Source organism: Coffea arabica, chromosome 7e (assembly GCF_036785885.1).
Source record: "Coffea arabica cultivar ET-39 chromosome 7e, Coffea Arabica ET-39 HiFi, whole genome shotgun sequence".
NCBI classification, from domain to species: Eukaryota; Viridiplantae; Streptophyta; class Magnoliopsida; order Gentianales; family Rubiaceae; genus Coffea; species Coffea arabica.
The window spans coordinates 36,886,667-36,903,414 of NC_092323.1; the positions used below are offsets into that span (position 1 = coordinate 36,886,667).

Below are 16,748 nucleotides of genomic sequence, written 5' to 3' on the forward strand. Positions count from 1 at the left end.
CGTATTCCTATATGGAGCACTCACCTAATCCAAAATAAGCGAGTGGTTCTCAACAAGCGTTTAGGCGTCCGCTCCGAGTTCCTCTTGGAGATCCCCTCGAGTGCCTGAGCAAACAATAATCAACTACCACTCAATATCACTACGAATCTCTAATAATCGAGGAAGATTGTACACTAGTGCAATCTAAGGAAATCTTATGAAAATGAACCTCAATTACTCGTAAATCGAGATTCAAGTGGAGTTTCTTAAAGTACATGAGCAATCGAGTTTTCATTTTGGAAATCAAGTATAAAATGCTCAAGTAATATCGAAGGAATAAGGAGTACTTGAAAACTCCCTTCCCTTGGAATTCGGAAAATTTTCAGGTTTGATACGATACTTTGAAAAATTCTATCTCACATTCTACATGTTAAAAATTGGAAAACTTGGTACCATTGGAAATCTCTTTGAAAGTACTAAAAGTTCTTAGAAGACACTTTTCCATGATTCTAAATGGAAGATAGTCAAAAATGGGCTCAAAATTACTGTCTCAAAGTACTTAAGGTTGTGTCGGGGTTGGTTTTTCGCTAACTTTGGAAATTCGGAAACATTCATACGTTGTGAACTAGCCTCTGAAATTTGTAAATCAATTAGAGTTGCAAGTAAGGTTTAGAACAGAATAAGCGGATCAAGAATCGGAGTTTCGAGAACCGAGATACGGTAGCTCAAAGTTGGGGAAAATTCGAAACTGTTGAACAAATTTCCAGATTTGAGTTTCCGACTTTGATACTTTAGTTAGGTATCGAAACGGACTTGGATGGGTACAAACTTTGGTAATACAACACTCCTATATAAAGGGTATCCCTCTACCAAATTTCATGGAAAAATACCTTCGGGAAGGTAGTCAACTAACCAACTAAAGTTTCGAAAAATTCCTAAGGCAAAGCTGCCTTAAGCTTTTCATTCTTCATTTCCAAACATTTGGCCCAGAAAATCCTTCAAACTTGGTTCATTTGTGTAGGCAAAGCTTAAGAAACATTCATGGTACATTTGGTAAGTGTTTAACTCCAAAAAATTCAATTGACAAGTTCACACCAAACTTGGTATCAAATCTGCCCAGAATTTAGGGTTTTCAAGAACAGGGCAGGTTTCGTATTTTGATCACAAATCACTCAATTCAACTCGGAATTGAGAATGGTTGATGGAATTGGAAAATAAATTCATAAAGCTTCAATTTATTAGAAGAAATTATTTTGAAATTCAGCACACAACTAGCTTAAATTCGAGCCTAAAGTTGCAGCTTCTGAACTTCGTTCCAGGAAAACAGAGAAACAGGACAGTCATCTTTAAATGGTTGGTACGGGCTGCTCGGGTGGAATCTGGGGTTGTATTTTATACCTTTGGAAATCTGGGAATGTCTAGTTTCAAATGCCACTGACGGCACTTGATTTCGACATCGTAGTACAGAGTTATGAACGAAACAAGCAAGCTGTCTGAGCATTACGGGAACAGTTCCCAGGTTCACTAGCTTCACGAAAATAATTCATTTGACCAACCAAACCTCAATATTTTTCAATGAAATTTTATACACCATCTATACAACATATAAACATCATATAAAAGCATTAAACCCTCAAAATTCTGCAGAAAAGGGTACGATCAAAGCAGGGGCAAAATCAGAACTTTTTACTCCATGCACTCCTTGAAGTTTCTACTAGTTATACACCATTAATCTACCATTTTGAGCACTAAACCAACATTAAATCCATCATCAAGCATGAGATCAGTCCCCAAGACAAATGTGGGAGTTCATAGAGCCCACCCATTTCATTTTACACCATAAACAAGCTAACCAATGGCATAAATGAACTTAACTAGGTAAGATAAGCTCCAAATGACAAGTTTCTAAGGTTGGATCATCACTCACTTGGTTGGAGGTTCAAGAGCAGAATTTCGGTCACTCTTTGCTCCAGAAAACCGTGGCTTTTTCAGCTCCCTTTTGCAGCTCAAAATACTCTTCAAGTGTTAAGTTAAGTGTGGTGAAATTTTGGTAGGATTTAAGTGAAGATTTGGTGAGGTTTTGTGAAGTAAAAATTGAGAGAGCAATAGTGGTTTGAGAGAGAGGGATGGCCGGCTGAAATGGTGAGTGGAGGGAGAAGAGAGTGATCAGATTTTAGCTTCCAAGAGAAGCTTCAAGTGTGTGGCCCATTTGTGCAAAAGTCAACTCTACTACCGCGCGCACTCACGCGCGTTTCGTGCTCGATTCCTCTCGCATTTGTTTCACTAGTGCACTAAACCTCTAATGCACTTATATTCATATAAATATTATCCACTCTCAATTGTCCCAAAATAAGGGTCTAACGTTCCTCAATTTAAATCGCGCGTATGAAAACGCGTATCTCCAATTTAAGCACGATAACGCGAAACTTTCGAGAAATTCTTATAACGACGGTACTAATAACTATCACTTGAATATTTAAACATTAAAATACCTAATTTAGGTCCATTACACAAATCTCCAATATTCCAAACTTATTGTACTCACAATCGGTCAAGATTTCCAAAGACGTGTTCACTATTTTCTCTAAACGAGCTTTCGAAAATTAATTTTTGAAACAAATCACTTTAAAAAATATAATGGAGTTATAATTCCATGTAATTAGGGTTAATAGGCTAGAAAATAATATTCGGAGAAATCGGGTGAGTAAATACTTATTTGAGCCAGTAAAATAAATAAAATAAGCAAAATTTTCGGGTCCTCACAGGTTTCCTCCCAACTCACTCCAACTTCCCTCGGCTGGAACAAGGTAACAAGACTCCAGATTTCCTCTCCTTTTTCCTTACACTCATGGTTGGAAGAAGAAAAGAGGAAGGCTCCCTCACTCACGGTTGAAGCTTGAAGAAATAGGGAACTTTTGTGGAGTTTGTGGCTGAATCAGCCTTGGTTCTCAGTTGCAAATGGACCAAGAAAGTTTAATTTTCTCATTTTTTCTCTCTGGTTTTCTCTCGGTTGGAAGACGAAGCAAGACAAGGAAAAATTCCTTCAACTTTCCCTCTAGTCTCTCGGCTCCAACAAGAAGAAAAGAAAGTTTTGGTCTTGCAAGAAGAAGAAAGACTAGTAAGTTTGGACACTTGGTCAAGATGTGTTTGGTCAAAATTTGTGGCCTGTCTAAAGTCTCTCTTTCTTGGCTGAAATGGAGAAAAACAAGAGGAAGACTTTTGCTAATTTTCCTCTCTCTCTCTCTCTCTCTCTCGGCTGAAATAAAGAAAAACAAGAAAGGGTTGATTCAGGAACTTTGGTCTTGGTCAAAATCTTGATCAAGGTTGGAGGAATGATTGACAAATGACATAACTACAAATTAAGTCTATCCCTTTGTCACTAATTCACCTTAATATCTATCTCTCATCCCATTAACTCTTAACACCTTATAGCACAATAACCCTTTTTTACAAAACTCCCTCTAGTTCACGAAATTTATTGCACATACCTTGCTAGTTGGACTAATTAGTAGATCACCTCAAGAAAACCAGCGTACAATAAATTGAATGAGACAATAGGAATAAAATCATGATTCAACTATTAAATTAACCAAAAATTCAAGGCAATTAGATTCGAATACAAAAGATATAAAAAAATAATTTTCGGGAATATAAACTATAAAAAATAAATTTCGGATTCTTACAGAATCCCTAAGTTATCCATTCTAAAATCACCTCTAACCAATCCTGGGAGCTGTGCAACCTATTCATATTCCAGGTTTAATCCAGAATCAACGCCAATATTTGCCAATCTGTCAGCAAACCTATATGCCTCTCGGAAACAATGAGTAACCGCATGCAAATGCTACCACATCGCAACCAACTCCTCAAACTCACGCAACAAGAACCAAGGAACACCAATCTCACCATGAAACATTTTAACCAAAAGCAAAAAATCTGACTCCACGTGTACTGGCAAAATACCACGTTGCTCACAAAGTTTCACGCCTTGAAGCATGGCTTTCAATTCTGAATGCAAACTAGTTACATCACCAGAAGCACACGAGAAAGCGAAAATAAATTCACCTGATGAAGCTCTCAGGATACCACCCTCACCAAACCTACCAGGATTTCCCCTAGAGCACCCATCTACATTCAACTTAGGAATTGAAAGACTCAACCTCCCATATCTTAGCAAATAGAATCGATGAATCTTCTTCCATTTCGTTGCCGAATCATAGAGAACTGGCCAAGGAAAACCTCTCTTAGCTAGTGTAGGAAAGCGGATAGAAGGAATATCGCGTAGCTTCCCAATAATACGCAATTGAATTTGGTCGACAGTAACACTTTACCTTCAAAATACATCAAATTCCTAGCTCGCCACATATACCAACAAACTAGGCAAGAAAGAATACGAAATACCAACCTCAAACAAGAATTAGAAGAACGATGTAACCACCATCTAGCCAACACATGCTGCACTATGAAAGCTGGAGCAAACCCACCAATAACCCCTTCAAATGACTGCCAACTTGATTAGACAGATCTTCATTACAAAAAATATGATCTAAACTCTCCCCATCTGGATCATTTAATTATTTAAATCCCAAATCATCCTATTTGGTAGTTGAGACGTAGGAGGAGGGATGGTTAGAATGACAAACACAACATCGTATGGCAACCACCGCTACAACATATTAATATTCCATCGATCTTGCTCAACAAAATTAGCAACTGAATGCACTCCAAAAATCTCCACTTTGTCGCATAATGGGCCAATTCCCATCCAATTTTCATGCCAAAAAATCTACCTTGCCATTTCCCAGAACCCATCGAATATGAGCATCTACCAAAGGTTTGGATAAAACCATCCTCTACCAAATACTAGACTAACCCTGAACTAACTCTGCTTGACATGGATGCCGATAGGGTGTTAATTGTTAGTAATTTTATTGTTAATTTCCCTTTTTGACCTTGCCAAATATTGTTTAAATTGTTAATATATACTTATATTTGGTATTTGGACCTATCTACAGGGAAGTTGAACTGAAATATATTAAAAAGGAAGACCTGTTGAGGAAAATTGCTCCACACGTGGGAGACTCCAAAGAGCTTCACAAACCCGGGCCCACAAGGTGCCACAGACGGATTGCATCTCTTTTGCTGATTAGAAGTTTTCCTATGAAGAGGAAACTAAAATCAAGGACTTCGCAGAGCTCCAATTCTTTGGCCTTTGGACTCTCAATTCGGTGGGGACCACTAGATAGATAGCATTGAGTCATTTCTTTTGGCTTTAAGGAAACAAACGTACAGAGGAGAAGAAAGGCATTAGTCTTTGTGGCTTGTTCCTTATTCGTGGGGACCACGAGCAACAAGTAGTTTTTGTTTTAGAATAGGAGAGCTTCGTTTTGTTTTTGCTTCTAGTTAGTTCCTTCGTATTCATTACTTTATATATAGCTTTGCCGTTTTCTTCTAGGGGGAGGACGGAAACATAGCTTTGTTTTAGAATAATTACTGCTGCAATTTTGCATGGGATATCCTCCATGAAGATGAACTAATTTATTTTTTCTAGTCGAAGGTCAATTTGAGGACTCGGTTTCGAACATCTGTAAGATCTAATTATTTTACTTATTTCTTTTATTTATTGGTATTTGTACGTTTCCTGATTTAATTGCCTATGCTTGTTATGTTATTTGAATGTCAAGGGCCCGATATTCGAGTTAACCTAATAATCTACTGTCAAATTAATTGATTGAATCCGTTATTGTTCAATTGATTAATACCAGTGGCGACTAGCGTGATTGGTTTCATGTTAGGGAAACGTATGATCTAACTTAAACAAACCCTCGTAGCGTGTTTGTTGGTTAGGATTGGGTTTTTCTAATTATTAATGCAACCGAGTAATTAAATCCTATGGTCGTACCTAGGGTTATTTCTTGGTTAGAGAAATAGTTAAGGGCCGTACCTTAACTATCGAAAAATTAAGGAAAGGCTGGTTGTTCATCGCGTGTATGACAACTATAACCAATCTAGTAATGAGTAATTGAATTATCTTTGCATCGATGATCAGTTGAATGGACCGTGTCTGAAAAGTTGTACCTTTGGCTAGAGTCATATTGGTTATTGATTAATTTCAATTTATTTCTATTAGTTGTTTTATTAGTTAGGTAATTAGTTATTTTATATTCTCCAAAAACCCCCCCATACTTCGGACTCTAAAAGAAATAAATTATCCCCTGTCCCTGTGGATTCGACCCTACTTATCACTATCTACAGAAATTATATTTTATTTAAGCAGGTATTTATTATTACACAGGCTCGACACCCTGTCAATTTTTGGCGCCATTGCCAAGGACTGGTGCCAGATTAATTTGTTTCTTTTTGAGTTCATCTTGTTTTTATTTTTTTTATTTATTTTTCTCTTATTTTTTTATATAGTTTATGGCTTCTAACACTCCGTATTTTGGTGATAGACTGGATTTTGTTTCCAGGGAAGGCAATGAGACTTGTTTTTTTGCTAAGTTTGCATATTCAGAGGCACTAAACTCTATTAGAGAAAGAATGGCTACTGCAACCTGTAAAATTTGTTATGCCAGGGATCATTCAACCGGTATGTGCCCCGAATATCAAGATAATCTGAGTGTCCCACTCAATAATTATGGAGATTTTTCACCCTGGTCTCAAACGTGGTATAACCCTAATCCAAACGGGTATGATCAAGGATGGTGGGATAACCCAGTTATAATTATACAACAGGGCCAATTAATTTTCAGCAGTATGAGTCTCAAGAACCATCATCTATGTCAGGTATGTCTCTTGAAGAAATAATTGAATCAATAGCTACTAATACATATCAATTCCAACAGGAGACACAAATGAGAAATGGGATGATGAAGGATGCAATGAGTAATCTAGCAAATCAAATATGTCTATTGACATCCAGAATAAATCGATTGGCTTCTCAAATTGAAGAATTGCCCTCGAAAACCATTGTTGATTTTGAAGAAAATGAGAGTGCAATTTGCTTGACTAGTGATGAGGATGTAGACACCAAATTTTGAATAATTTGTATGTGACACCTACTTCATGATTTTTATTTTAGATCGCTTGCATTTAGTTCATTGTTGTGTGTTTTGCATTTTTAGTTGTTATTTTATTTTAGTTTTATTCATTTTGCCCTTTTAGTTTGTCTATTCATTTTTATTTTGTCATTTCAGGTTTTAATCACTTTTAAGTTTTAGATTTTAGTTTTTAGTTTTCTAAGTTTATAGAGTTTTAGAAAGAAAAGGAAAACATCAAAAATATGTTTTAGTCATTTTTGTTTTTATTCAATGCTTTCTTAAAAGAAAAATAGAAAAATGGAAAAAAGAAAAAAAAAGGAAAATTTGTTCACAAAAATATGTTTATTCAATCTTTGGGGCACATTAGTTATTTTTAAGTTATTTTGAGGAAAAGAAAATGATGAAAATTGAGAATTTGGAAATTTTAAAAATGGCCATTTTTGTTTAGTTTCTTTTGTTTAAAATTATTTTTTGTTTTGTTTACCTGGTTTGTGTAATTTTGTTATTATTATTATTATTAGTTATATTTTATCATTTCTGTATTTATTAAATTATTTTTTTTAAAAAAAAAAAAAAAAAAAAAAGAGGTTTTACGTGCAAGCTGCGGAAACGCAGCTTGCAAAGGACAGTCACGGATTACCAATCGAAGGGCTAAGGGGAGAAGGTTTAAGTGAAGATAATCTACAGCCATTGAATGAAGGGTTAAGGTTGGCTAGCCGTATATAAAAGGGGAAGAAACGGAGAGCCGCAAAAAAGAAAAAAGATTGAAGGGTTTCAGGGAAAAACAAAACAGAAAGAGTTGACGGGCAAGGGGAGGATTCTGGGGGGAGTGAACGGAGGAAGGGAAACCAAAGCAAAAGGGCAGCTACGGGATAGAGTGCTGGGGGGTTGGACAACTAAGGATAGAACAGAGGGAAGGAAGAGAGATTTCTGGGGGTTGACGTTTGAACAAATAGAGAGGGTTGGTAGAGAGATCGACCGAGAGAGAGAACTGGGGTTGACGGGCCTGAAGAAAGCAGAAACAGAGAACGAAAGACTAGGAGAAGAGAGAATCTGGGGGAAGTTTTTGGGGAAAGCAAGCTGACGGCTACGAAGAAAAAAGAAAACAGACGCAAGAAAGAGAAAGGAGGAGCTGACGGGAAAATTTAGAGGAGAGGACCATTGGAAAATTGCTCGAGAGGGGCTGAGAAGAACTAAAAGGAAAAAGGAGTTCGGCTGTGAAAGAAGGCTGTTGCAGATTCAAGTCCAAAGGTGGTGAAGAGGTAATCTTCGATTTTCTCTTTGTTGCTTCCCTCTGTCTTTTCTTCTGTCCGTTTTTTGCCCAAGGATTGGTTTCCTATTTTCATCAGAGTAAATAGCTTAGTCAAGCCTCTTAGTTTAGATTCTGGTTGTTCTATTTTCTGGAAAATCCGAGTCAGAGTTAGCATTGTTTTTCCAGAATCGTCTTACTGCCATTTTTTTTGGGGTTCGAAAGTCCTGTTCAATCTTTCCTTTTGCTTTTGTCCAAGCATATGTATTTTCGGGATTGAATGAGTAGGAGTGTGCTTGAATCATTTGTGTAAACATGTTTCGGTTGGTTGAAGTGGCATAAGCATATACGCATGGGATAAGTGGTGAAGTTTGTAGTGACATTTAGTTGCGGTAGTGACCTGTGATGCATTGTTTAGTTGCGGGACATTTCCTTTTGCTGAAACTATGGGATGGATAGCTATTAGGATGTGGGATGGTCCCCTGTGTTTGGGTTTAGTTTTCATTGGAATGAGCATTGTACATGAATCTGCTGCAGCAAGCCTGAAGGCAATCGTTTGGTTGTGACAGCTTTAAAGTCAGTAGTCGATGGATATCTGTGTCTTTGTATGTTGTTGTTGGTTCATTTGCTTTGTTTCTGATTTAATTGGGTCAAGTTTAACATGAATCTGGATCATTCTGATGTCTTTTAAATCTGAAGGTTTGTTGGAAATTCCTGATGTGATTTTGGTGATTTTCCAAGTCATTTAAGATTTGTTCCATTCACATGCACAACAGTGAAGAATTGCCGCCTTTTCATACTGTTTTTGCTTTGCTTTTAGTTGAGTTTTTCTTTGCGTCTCTGTATCATGTTAATTTTGGTTTTGATGAAGAAATAGAGGGTCCAATGTTGAGGTTGAACACTTGGGTTTAAGGGCCAGTCAAGTCATGTTTTGATTGCAGAACTTGTTTGTATAAAATTATCCTTTTGTTTGCATGTTTTTTTTTTTTTCTCCAGTAATCTTGGTTTGTTCGGATTTTAAAATTGTATGTTATGTGGCTTAGTTAATTCTTCGGATGTTTGGTTGAGAGAGCTCGATCAAATTTGGTGAAGTTGAAATGCATAAATCTAAGTTCAGAAATGACAATGCAGCCAGCATTCATTTTATGTTTGCAGAATCAAGTTTCTCACGTAGCTGCATGATCATTGCATGAAATAATTCTGAAAATCACACTTTGATCCCCCAAGTTTCCCCTTGATTCACTATGGCCCAAATAATCAGAAAAATTAATCAATTGGGGCCCTGTGTTTTTGCGGCAATGCTACGAAGACCCAACTAGGTTCCATTTTCTTGCAATAAGACCCTATGATAGTTGAAATTGAACCATTCCTCAACCTTTTCTTTGCCTTTGGACCTTTGAAGTTCCTAAAAGTGTTTAATTAAGTTTGAATGTTTGGTTAGTGTTCACATTTGAGTATTTGGTAGCATTAATGTTTTGATTCAATTGCTTGTTTGCTTTCAATTGTTTTGGTGGTACTTAGTGCATGAATTTGTGAACCTTGTATTTAATTGAGCTTATGTTTACCTATTTTCTTTAATTTTCTTAAACCAATTTGTTGCTTGACCTTCGTCTTGCTCTGGGACCTTTAAGGTTTTTAAAACGCTTCAATTAATTTCTGACTGATTGATTAATGGTTGCTTTAGGGATCCTGAAAATGCAAGCGAAACCACTCATTGACCCGTATTTGATCTTAGGCATTTAAATGTTTCTAATTGCTCAATTCCATGTTTATGTGTTAGATTGCTTGACCCTTGTTTTGTTTTGGACCTTTAAAGTTCTTAAATGTTCGATTGACTCGAATGTTTGGGTAAGGGTTATGTTTGAAGTCCTTAATAAGATGCTTTACTTGGAAATTGAATAGGCCATGCCTTCTCCTTGATCTTTAAGTACCTTTGACTACATTTAAGTCGTGATTTGAGGAAATTTTTGATGATTTGATGAATGCCATTTGGATCATTAAAGTGGTGCCTTAACCTTTTGTTTTGATGGTCTTAGCTTAAGCCGTCCTTTTCTTCGGTAACTTTGTTATATTCTACTATTTGAGGTACCTTGACCCTTTTATTATTTTGGAGGGTAAATTAGTAATTTCACTACGTTAGGGGCGTCGCTTCAAGGGAGGTACACTCTCTCCTTCATTTGCACTTCATTTGACCCTACGTGCTCCTACGTGTTATGTGAATATGCATGCCTACTCCGCTTTCCTTACCTCCTTGCGTGCATTTACTTGCTTTTTTTATTTTATTTAAGTTTTATGGGGTATGTGTACACCTCTTGGCTTGTAATAGATAGGGCTCGGAGAGCATCTGTCCATTTCCCCTTCCCTTTTATGCTTTTATGGGGTATGTGTACACCTCTTGGCTTGTAATAGATAGTGCTCGGAGAGCATCTGTCCATTTCCCTTTCCCCTTTATGCTTTTATGGGGTATGTGTACACCTCTTGGCTTGTAATAGATAGGGCTCGGAGAGCATCTGTCCATTTCCCCTTCCCCTTGGTGGCTTGCTTTTGTTGCTACATGTTTAATTGCTTTGATAGGCTCTTGCATCTAGTCGAGCATGCTAAGTGCTACGTGCTACGTGTTTACGAGCGTTTTGGCATGTCTACTTGCTTTCATAGCCATGAATGAATGGAATGGATGAATGTACGTTTCCGCTAGTCCAACGCTAGTCGGAATTCATAGAATGGGCTAGTCCAATACTAGACCCTTAGGGATTTCCCCTCATTAGCATATCATTTGCTTGTTCACCACATATCATGCATTTTTCTTAGTTTCATCACTTGGCATGCTCCTCGAACCCCCTTTCCCTTCATTTTAGGATTTTTGCATATCATGATAGTTGTAGGGTCCATTTGCTTGAGTGTCCCCTTCCGATAAGGGAAACGAGCGAGTGTGGCTACTCGATGGCCTTAGCACGCTAGTTTTGCCTTCTAATCAAGGGAAAAATCAAGTCACGATTTAGGTCTCCCCGTACCCAATATGCATGAATTCCCTAGGCTCATGCATTCTCAATCCACTCTATCATTACACTTTCACTTTTGTCTCATTTGCACACATGCACCTTTTTATCACTTTCACTTGCACACGAACACTTTTTTACCTCCACTTGCACACACCCTTTTATCTTCACTTGCACACGAACATTTTTATCTTCACTCGCACACGAGTACTTTCATCTACATTTGCACACCTTCACTCTTATCTTATTACTTTTATCATTTTTCTCACTTCACACAAACTCACACTTTCACATGGCATGCATTCCACTCATTTTTCACGTCATTTAGGTTTAGGTGTGACCTCTCCAAAGGATCATTATTGGGCTTCACAATTAATGTGATTGGCACCACTCAACCTTTGAAGAGAAATTTCCCCCCAATCCCCCTAGGTCTAGGTTTTTGCATTCATATAGACATATCCAATACGCGATACATACCTTGGGTAGAAAAATTAGGGAAAATTGGTTTGAGTCGCGCAACTAGCCTTGGCTAGGTCAAAGGGGTGCCTTGGATTCTATCCTTGCCTTCCCCTTTGTCAAACGTGACCCCCGAACCTTTTTCTTTGGCTTACGTGGACTAGGAGTCGTTTTAAAAAGGGTTTTACTACTTTGTCTTTAAAAAACACTTTTCTGGGTGACTTGGTACACCCCAAATCTATACCAAGTGGCGACTCCGTTTTCATATCTAAAAACCCTTTTTAAAATTTCATTTGGCCAAATCGTTGCTTTCCAAAGTCCCATGGCCTTTTTACTTTTCATTTTGCACACGTTCACACCACACCTCACACACACACATCACTCACACATTCACACTACACATTCGAAAAGTGGGGCGCGACAGTTGGCGACTCCACTGGGGACTTCCTAAGTGGGTCCAAGCATTTGACTTAGCCATTCGTTTCCTGTTTCTACCCTTTTTATGCATCGCATTTGGATATTAGGGTTGCATTTTTTAGGACTTTTTCGCATCGCGCGCGTATCAAACTTTTCCCTCACTCACGTATGTGTGATTGGTTGATTGGATGTTGTTTACTTGTTTATCTCGCGCTTGCATTGCATTTGGGAGGGGGTGTGTCACCTTTAGAGCCTCGCGTGGTTCTCACCCCTTCCCTCAAAATAGGGGAACACTTCATACGTGCATGTTTACTTGCTTTATCCCATTTTATTTTTATTTTCGTGGGCGCCATCCCACACCGCCTTGTAGGATTAGGATCGATTGCCTTGGGTAGGCGGCTGGTGTGCTCTGCGCCCATAGCGCTACCTAAGGGATCACTCGAGCCACCGATCAAAGGCCCTGGGAGTGATGACCCTTCGCCTTTAGGTCTGAAGGCTTGGGAGCCGAAGCTTTATCGAGTCTAGGCATTAGTGAACCAAACCGCATGCATCCATATTAGAATTTTCCTAGGCTAGAGTCAGCCTCACCCTATTTTAAGCACATTAGGCACGAGGGAAGGGGTTCCACCCCTTTTACTCGCTTTATTGTATTTCTTTTCTTAATTGCTCCCAATGTGTTATGTGTACTATCAATTGCACTAACCATTTCTTTGTTTCTTGGCTTGCATTCATATGCCTTAGCGATAAGAGGCCCTTTTGGCACTCTTTTAGTGACTCACCCACTAGATAGCTCACATGTCTAAATTTCAGTCTTTGCACTTACTTTTCAGTAAATACATTTCATGTTTAGACCTTTTCTCCCCGTTGCGTTATTTATATCCTTTAGGCCATATTTGTTGCATATTTACATTGTTTTAATAAATGGCATCATGCATAAACCATAGAAAGGGAATGCCACATAGGGAATCCCGTGTTTAGGAATAAGCCACCTTGTGTCTCGGATACTTAATCCAGTGAGACTTGCACGTTTACATTTTGTATCATCCGAAGGGGTAGTGCACAAGGTAAGGTAAAGATCCGATCGTTTTCATGAAGCAATTTTTGGAATATGAGCATCTAATAATCACTTTTTGGCCATTTTCTCAAAATTGGTAAAATTCCCTTGCGTAAAAGGATATTAATTCGAAGAAAATTCACAAATGATTCCTCATTGTTGAGACGATAAATATAAAGGCCAAATTTTGATTTTAGAGGCTCATAGACCAAGGCATTGCAATGATTTCTTGAAACCACCCCGTGGGCGAATAATTCAATCGATTTTTGAACAAATCATCCATCTTATCCAATCCATTTTTTTTTTCAATTCATTCAATTTTAGTACAATTTAATCATTTTTGAATAAATTCATTTCATCCAATTCATTTGACCAATTTACCCTTTTTAGGGTCATCCGGTCGCTTTTGAATAAATCGTCAAGTCATTTGATCAATTTACCCTTTTTTAGGGTCATTTGACCAATTTACCCTTTTTAGGGTCATTTGACCAATTTACCCTTTTTTGGGTCATCCGGTCAATTTTGAATAAATCGTCAATTCATTTGACTAATTTACCCTTTTTAGGGTCATTCGGCTGATTTTTGAATCAATCATTCATTTGGCCAATTTACTCATTTTTAGGGCAACCGAGCCGATTTTTGAATAGATCAAGTTTCGTTCAATCTATTTGATCGATTTACCCTTGTTAGGGTGATTTGATAAATTCCTTTGAATTCATTTGACCTGTTTCCCTTTTAGGGTAATCCGGTCGATTTTCAATAAATTGTCAATTTCATTTGACCAATTAGGATTTCAATGTCGAATTTCAAATTGGGAAGTCTAGTCAATTTTTTGAGAAAACCATCCATTATATCCAACTATTTAATCATTTGGGTTCTTGACTCATGTTACACTGAGGAAAATTTTGTCAACGAATTCCAATCTTCTCGATAGGAAGTTCGTCAAGGTCAAACCCGTGCGTTTTTGCAAATTCTTGTATCGATCAAAAGTGATCAATCCATTCGGACGTTGACCTCATTGTGACAAATTTCTCGTCACTCCAATTGACCAAATTCTTTCAAAATTATTTCTCACTCAATGAGTTGATCGGATCCATCAGGTATGGTATAGTGCCTGCTCTGGAAGATTGCATTTTCATGCTAGGCCTACCCTTGGCATAAAAGGGTTCCCCCATAGGACATGCATCCGATTTTTCTGGATATCTACTAACTCTTGCTCTTTTCTTTTCCTTTTCTTTATTTTCGTTGGAATAATTGAGCGAGAGTTGAATCTAAAGGCAATCTTTCAAAATCTTCAGGCAATATTTCAACATCGCTTCTCGTCGAAGCCCCATCATAACGCGATCCCGAAGTAAGGCCCAAGGGAATCGTGTAGACATGAGTACTCAACCAGAATCATCCGATAAGGCCGTTGCAACTACCCAGCCGGAAGCTGCAAGTCCTGGGGTTCAGTTGACAGAGTTACTCACAAAATTTGGGGAAATGGCGTCAGAAATGGCCGCTCAGAAAAAGTTGATTGACGAGCTCGTTAATAGCGGAGTGCAACCTGAGCCTGTACCCACTACACAACCACAATCCGAACCATTTGTAATTCCTCCATTTCAAACTACGTTTGAGGGAGCTGTAAACCCGCAATATGCTTTTACTCAAAATCCTCATTTCTACCCTCCTTATGGTCAAGGATTTCAGCCTCAAGGCGACCCAAACATGCATTTGAACCCACCAGTTTTTTATCAAACCACCGCAGAACCCGTGATACCGGAGCACACTTTCCAAAATAAGCCAGAAATGGGGGAATCTTCTGCTCCAATTGATATGAAGTTGCTTAAGCGCTTGGACCGCTTTGATGAGTTTATGAGGAAAAGTCAGGGTTTAAACAAGCAAGGAGTGCTGGACTATGACGAACTTTGCCTTTTCCCAAATGTGCAATTGCCTGAAGGGTTCAAAACCCCGAAATTCAGCAAGTATGATGGGACGGGCAATCCCAAGACACACCTCCGATTGTTCGCCAACAAGTTGGGTAGGCCAACAGATGATGAAAATCTGCCTTTGAGGCTATTCCCAGAAAGTCTCGAGGGGGATGCACTCGACTGGTATTCCAATCTGAAACCCGAAGAAGCGAAGACCTGGCTTGACTTGTCCAACGCTTTTGTAAGGCAGTACGAGTATAATTGCGAGCTGGCTCCAACACGAACCACATTGGAAGGGACAAAGAGGCAGCCATCTGAAGATCACAAGACTTATGCTAAGAGGTGGAGGAAAGTAGCTGCAAAAGTCGAGCCACCAATGACGGAGGATGAAATCATACGAACTTTCATTAAGGCACATGATCCGCCGTACTTTGAAGAAATATTCCGCATGACTGGATGCTCATTCGCCGCAATTGTTAATAAACTTGAGGAATTTGATGATTTCGTGAAGGCTGGAAAGATTGTTAATGTGTCTGCCCTCAAATCGCAGTTGGATGCTTTGCAAAGCCAAGGTAGTAATGGGAAGAAGCAACAATCCAAAAGGCAAGAGGGGGAAACTGCTTTTGTCTGGAATCAAAGCCCTATTCCAAGACCCAGACCTCGACAATACCCTACCTACTCAAACCCTTACTATTCAAGCCCTCAACCTGTGTACCATACCACTATTAACCACCCGCAACCTCGACCAAATTACCTAAACACGCCTACAACACCATTCCATATTTCTCCACATAACTTTCAAACTAGACCTCGCTCTCCTTATCATCCAAGACCCACCTTACCCGCCAACCATAGTTACAACTATCAACAAACCACTGGCATCCGAGACCCGGCCCGATATAGAACTTTTACCAATTTAGGTCGGCCCTTGGATCAACTGTATGAGCAGCTCAAGGCCGCGGGCAAAATTGGTACAATACCTCCTAAAGTCTATACTAAAGGAGTTCCCCCTGGTTATAATCCTCAATTTTTTTGTGCCTACCATTCTGGAGCTCCTGGACATTCTACTGTCAATTGTTGGGTACTTAAACACAAAATCCAAGACATGATTGAGACCGGAGACATAATTTTGAAAGGAAGGGAAGAACAAGCACCAAATATAAGTACAAATCCTTTTCCTGAACACAAGGACACCTTCGAGGCATCCACCTCCAATGATGAAATTTGAAGGTCTTGAAGAGCTCTTCACAAATTGGATGGCTGACTATCTTCCCTCTCGAAGGGAATTTTGATAAATTTAGGGGTTGTCATTTGCTAAAATTCATGAAAACTTTTTCTTGCATATGTACATAGCTTAATGAAAGCATCTTTTGCAATTTGATTATTTGTTTATTTGATCATTGTCTTGATTTTTTGTTAATTCTTTGAGATGGCCAAAGGTAAAGTTATTTGACTCTTTGAATATCACTGCTTTGGAATTTGATGAAACCCTTTATTGAAAATCCCTCCATTGAGAAAGCCTTCATTAAGAAAATCCTTCATTGAGAAAGTTTTCATTGAGAAAACCATTGAAAATCCCTTCATTAAAAATCACTTTACTGGAAAAATCCCTTCATTAAGGAATCCCTTCACTGGAAAAATTCTTTC

General features: G+C 38.4%; 1 protein-coding gene across 1 annotated transcript; it reads left to right on the forward strand.

The window, feature by feature from the left end:
• The first annotated feature begins 7,653 nt into the window (after positions 1 to 7,653).
• Positions 7,654 to 16,521, forward strand: LOC140011423 (uncharacterized). Its single transcript, XM_072060233.1, has 2 exons — positions 7,654 to 8,281; positions 14,490 to 16,521. Exon 2 carries the CDS (start codon positions 14,569 to 14,571, stop codon positions 16,327 to 16,329), a length of 1,761 nt encoding a protein of 586 aa, XP_071916334.1. The 5' UTR covers positions 7,654 to 8,281; positions 14,490 to 14,568; the 3' UTR covers positions 16,330 to 16,521.
• The last annotated feature ends 227 nt before the right edge of the window (positions 16,522 to 16,748 follow it).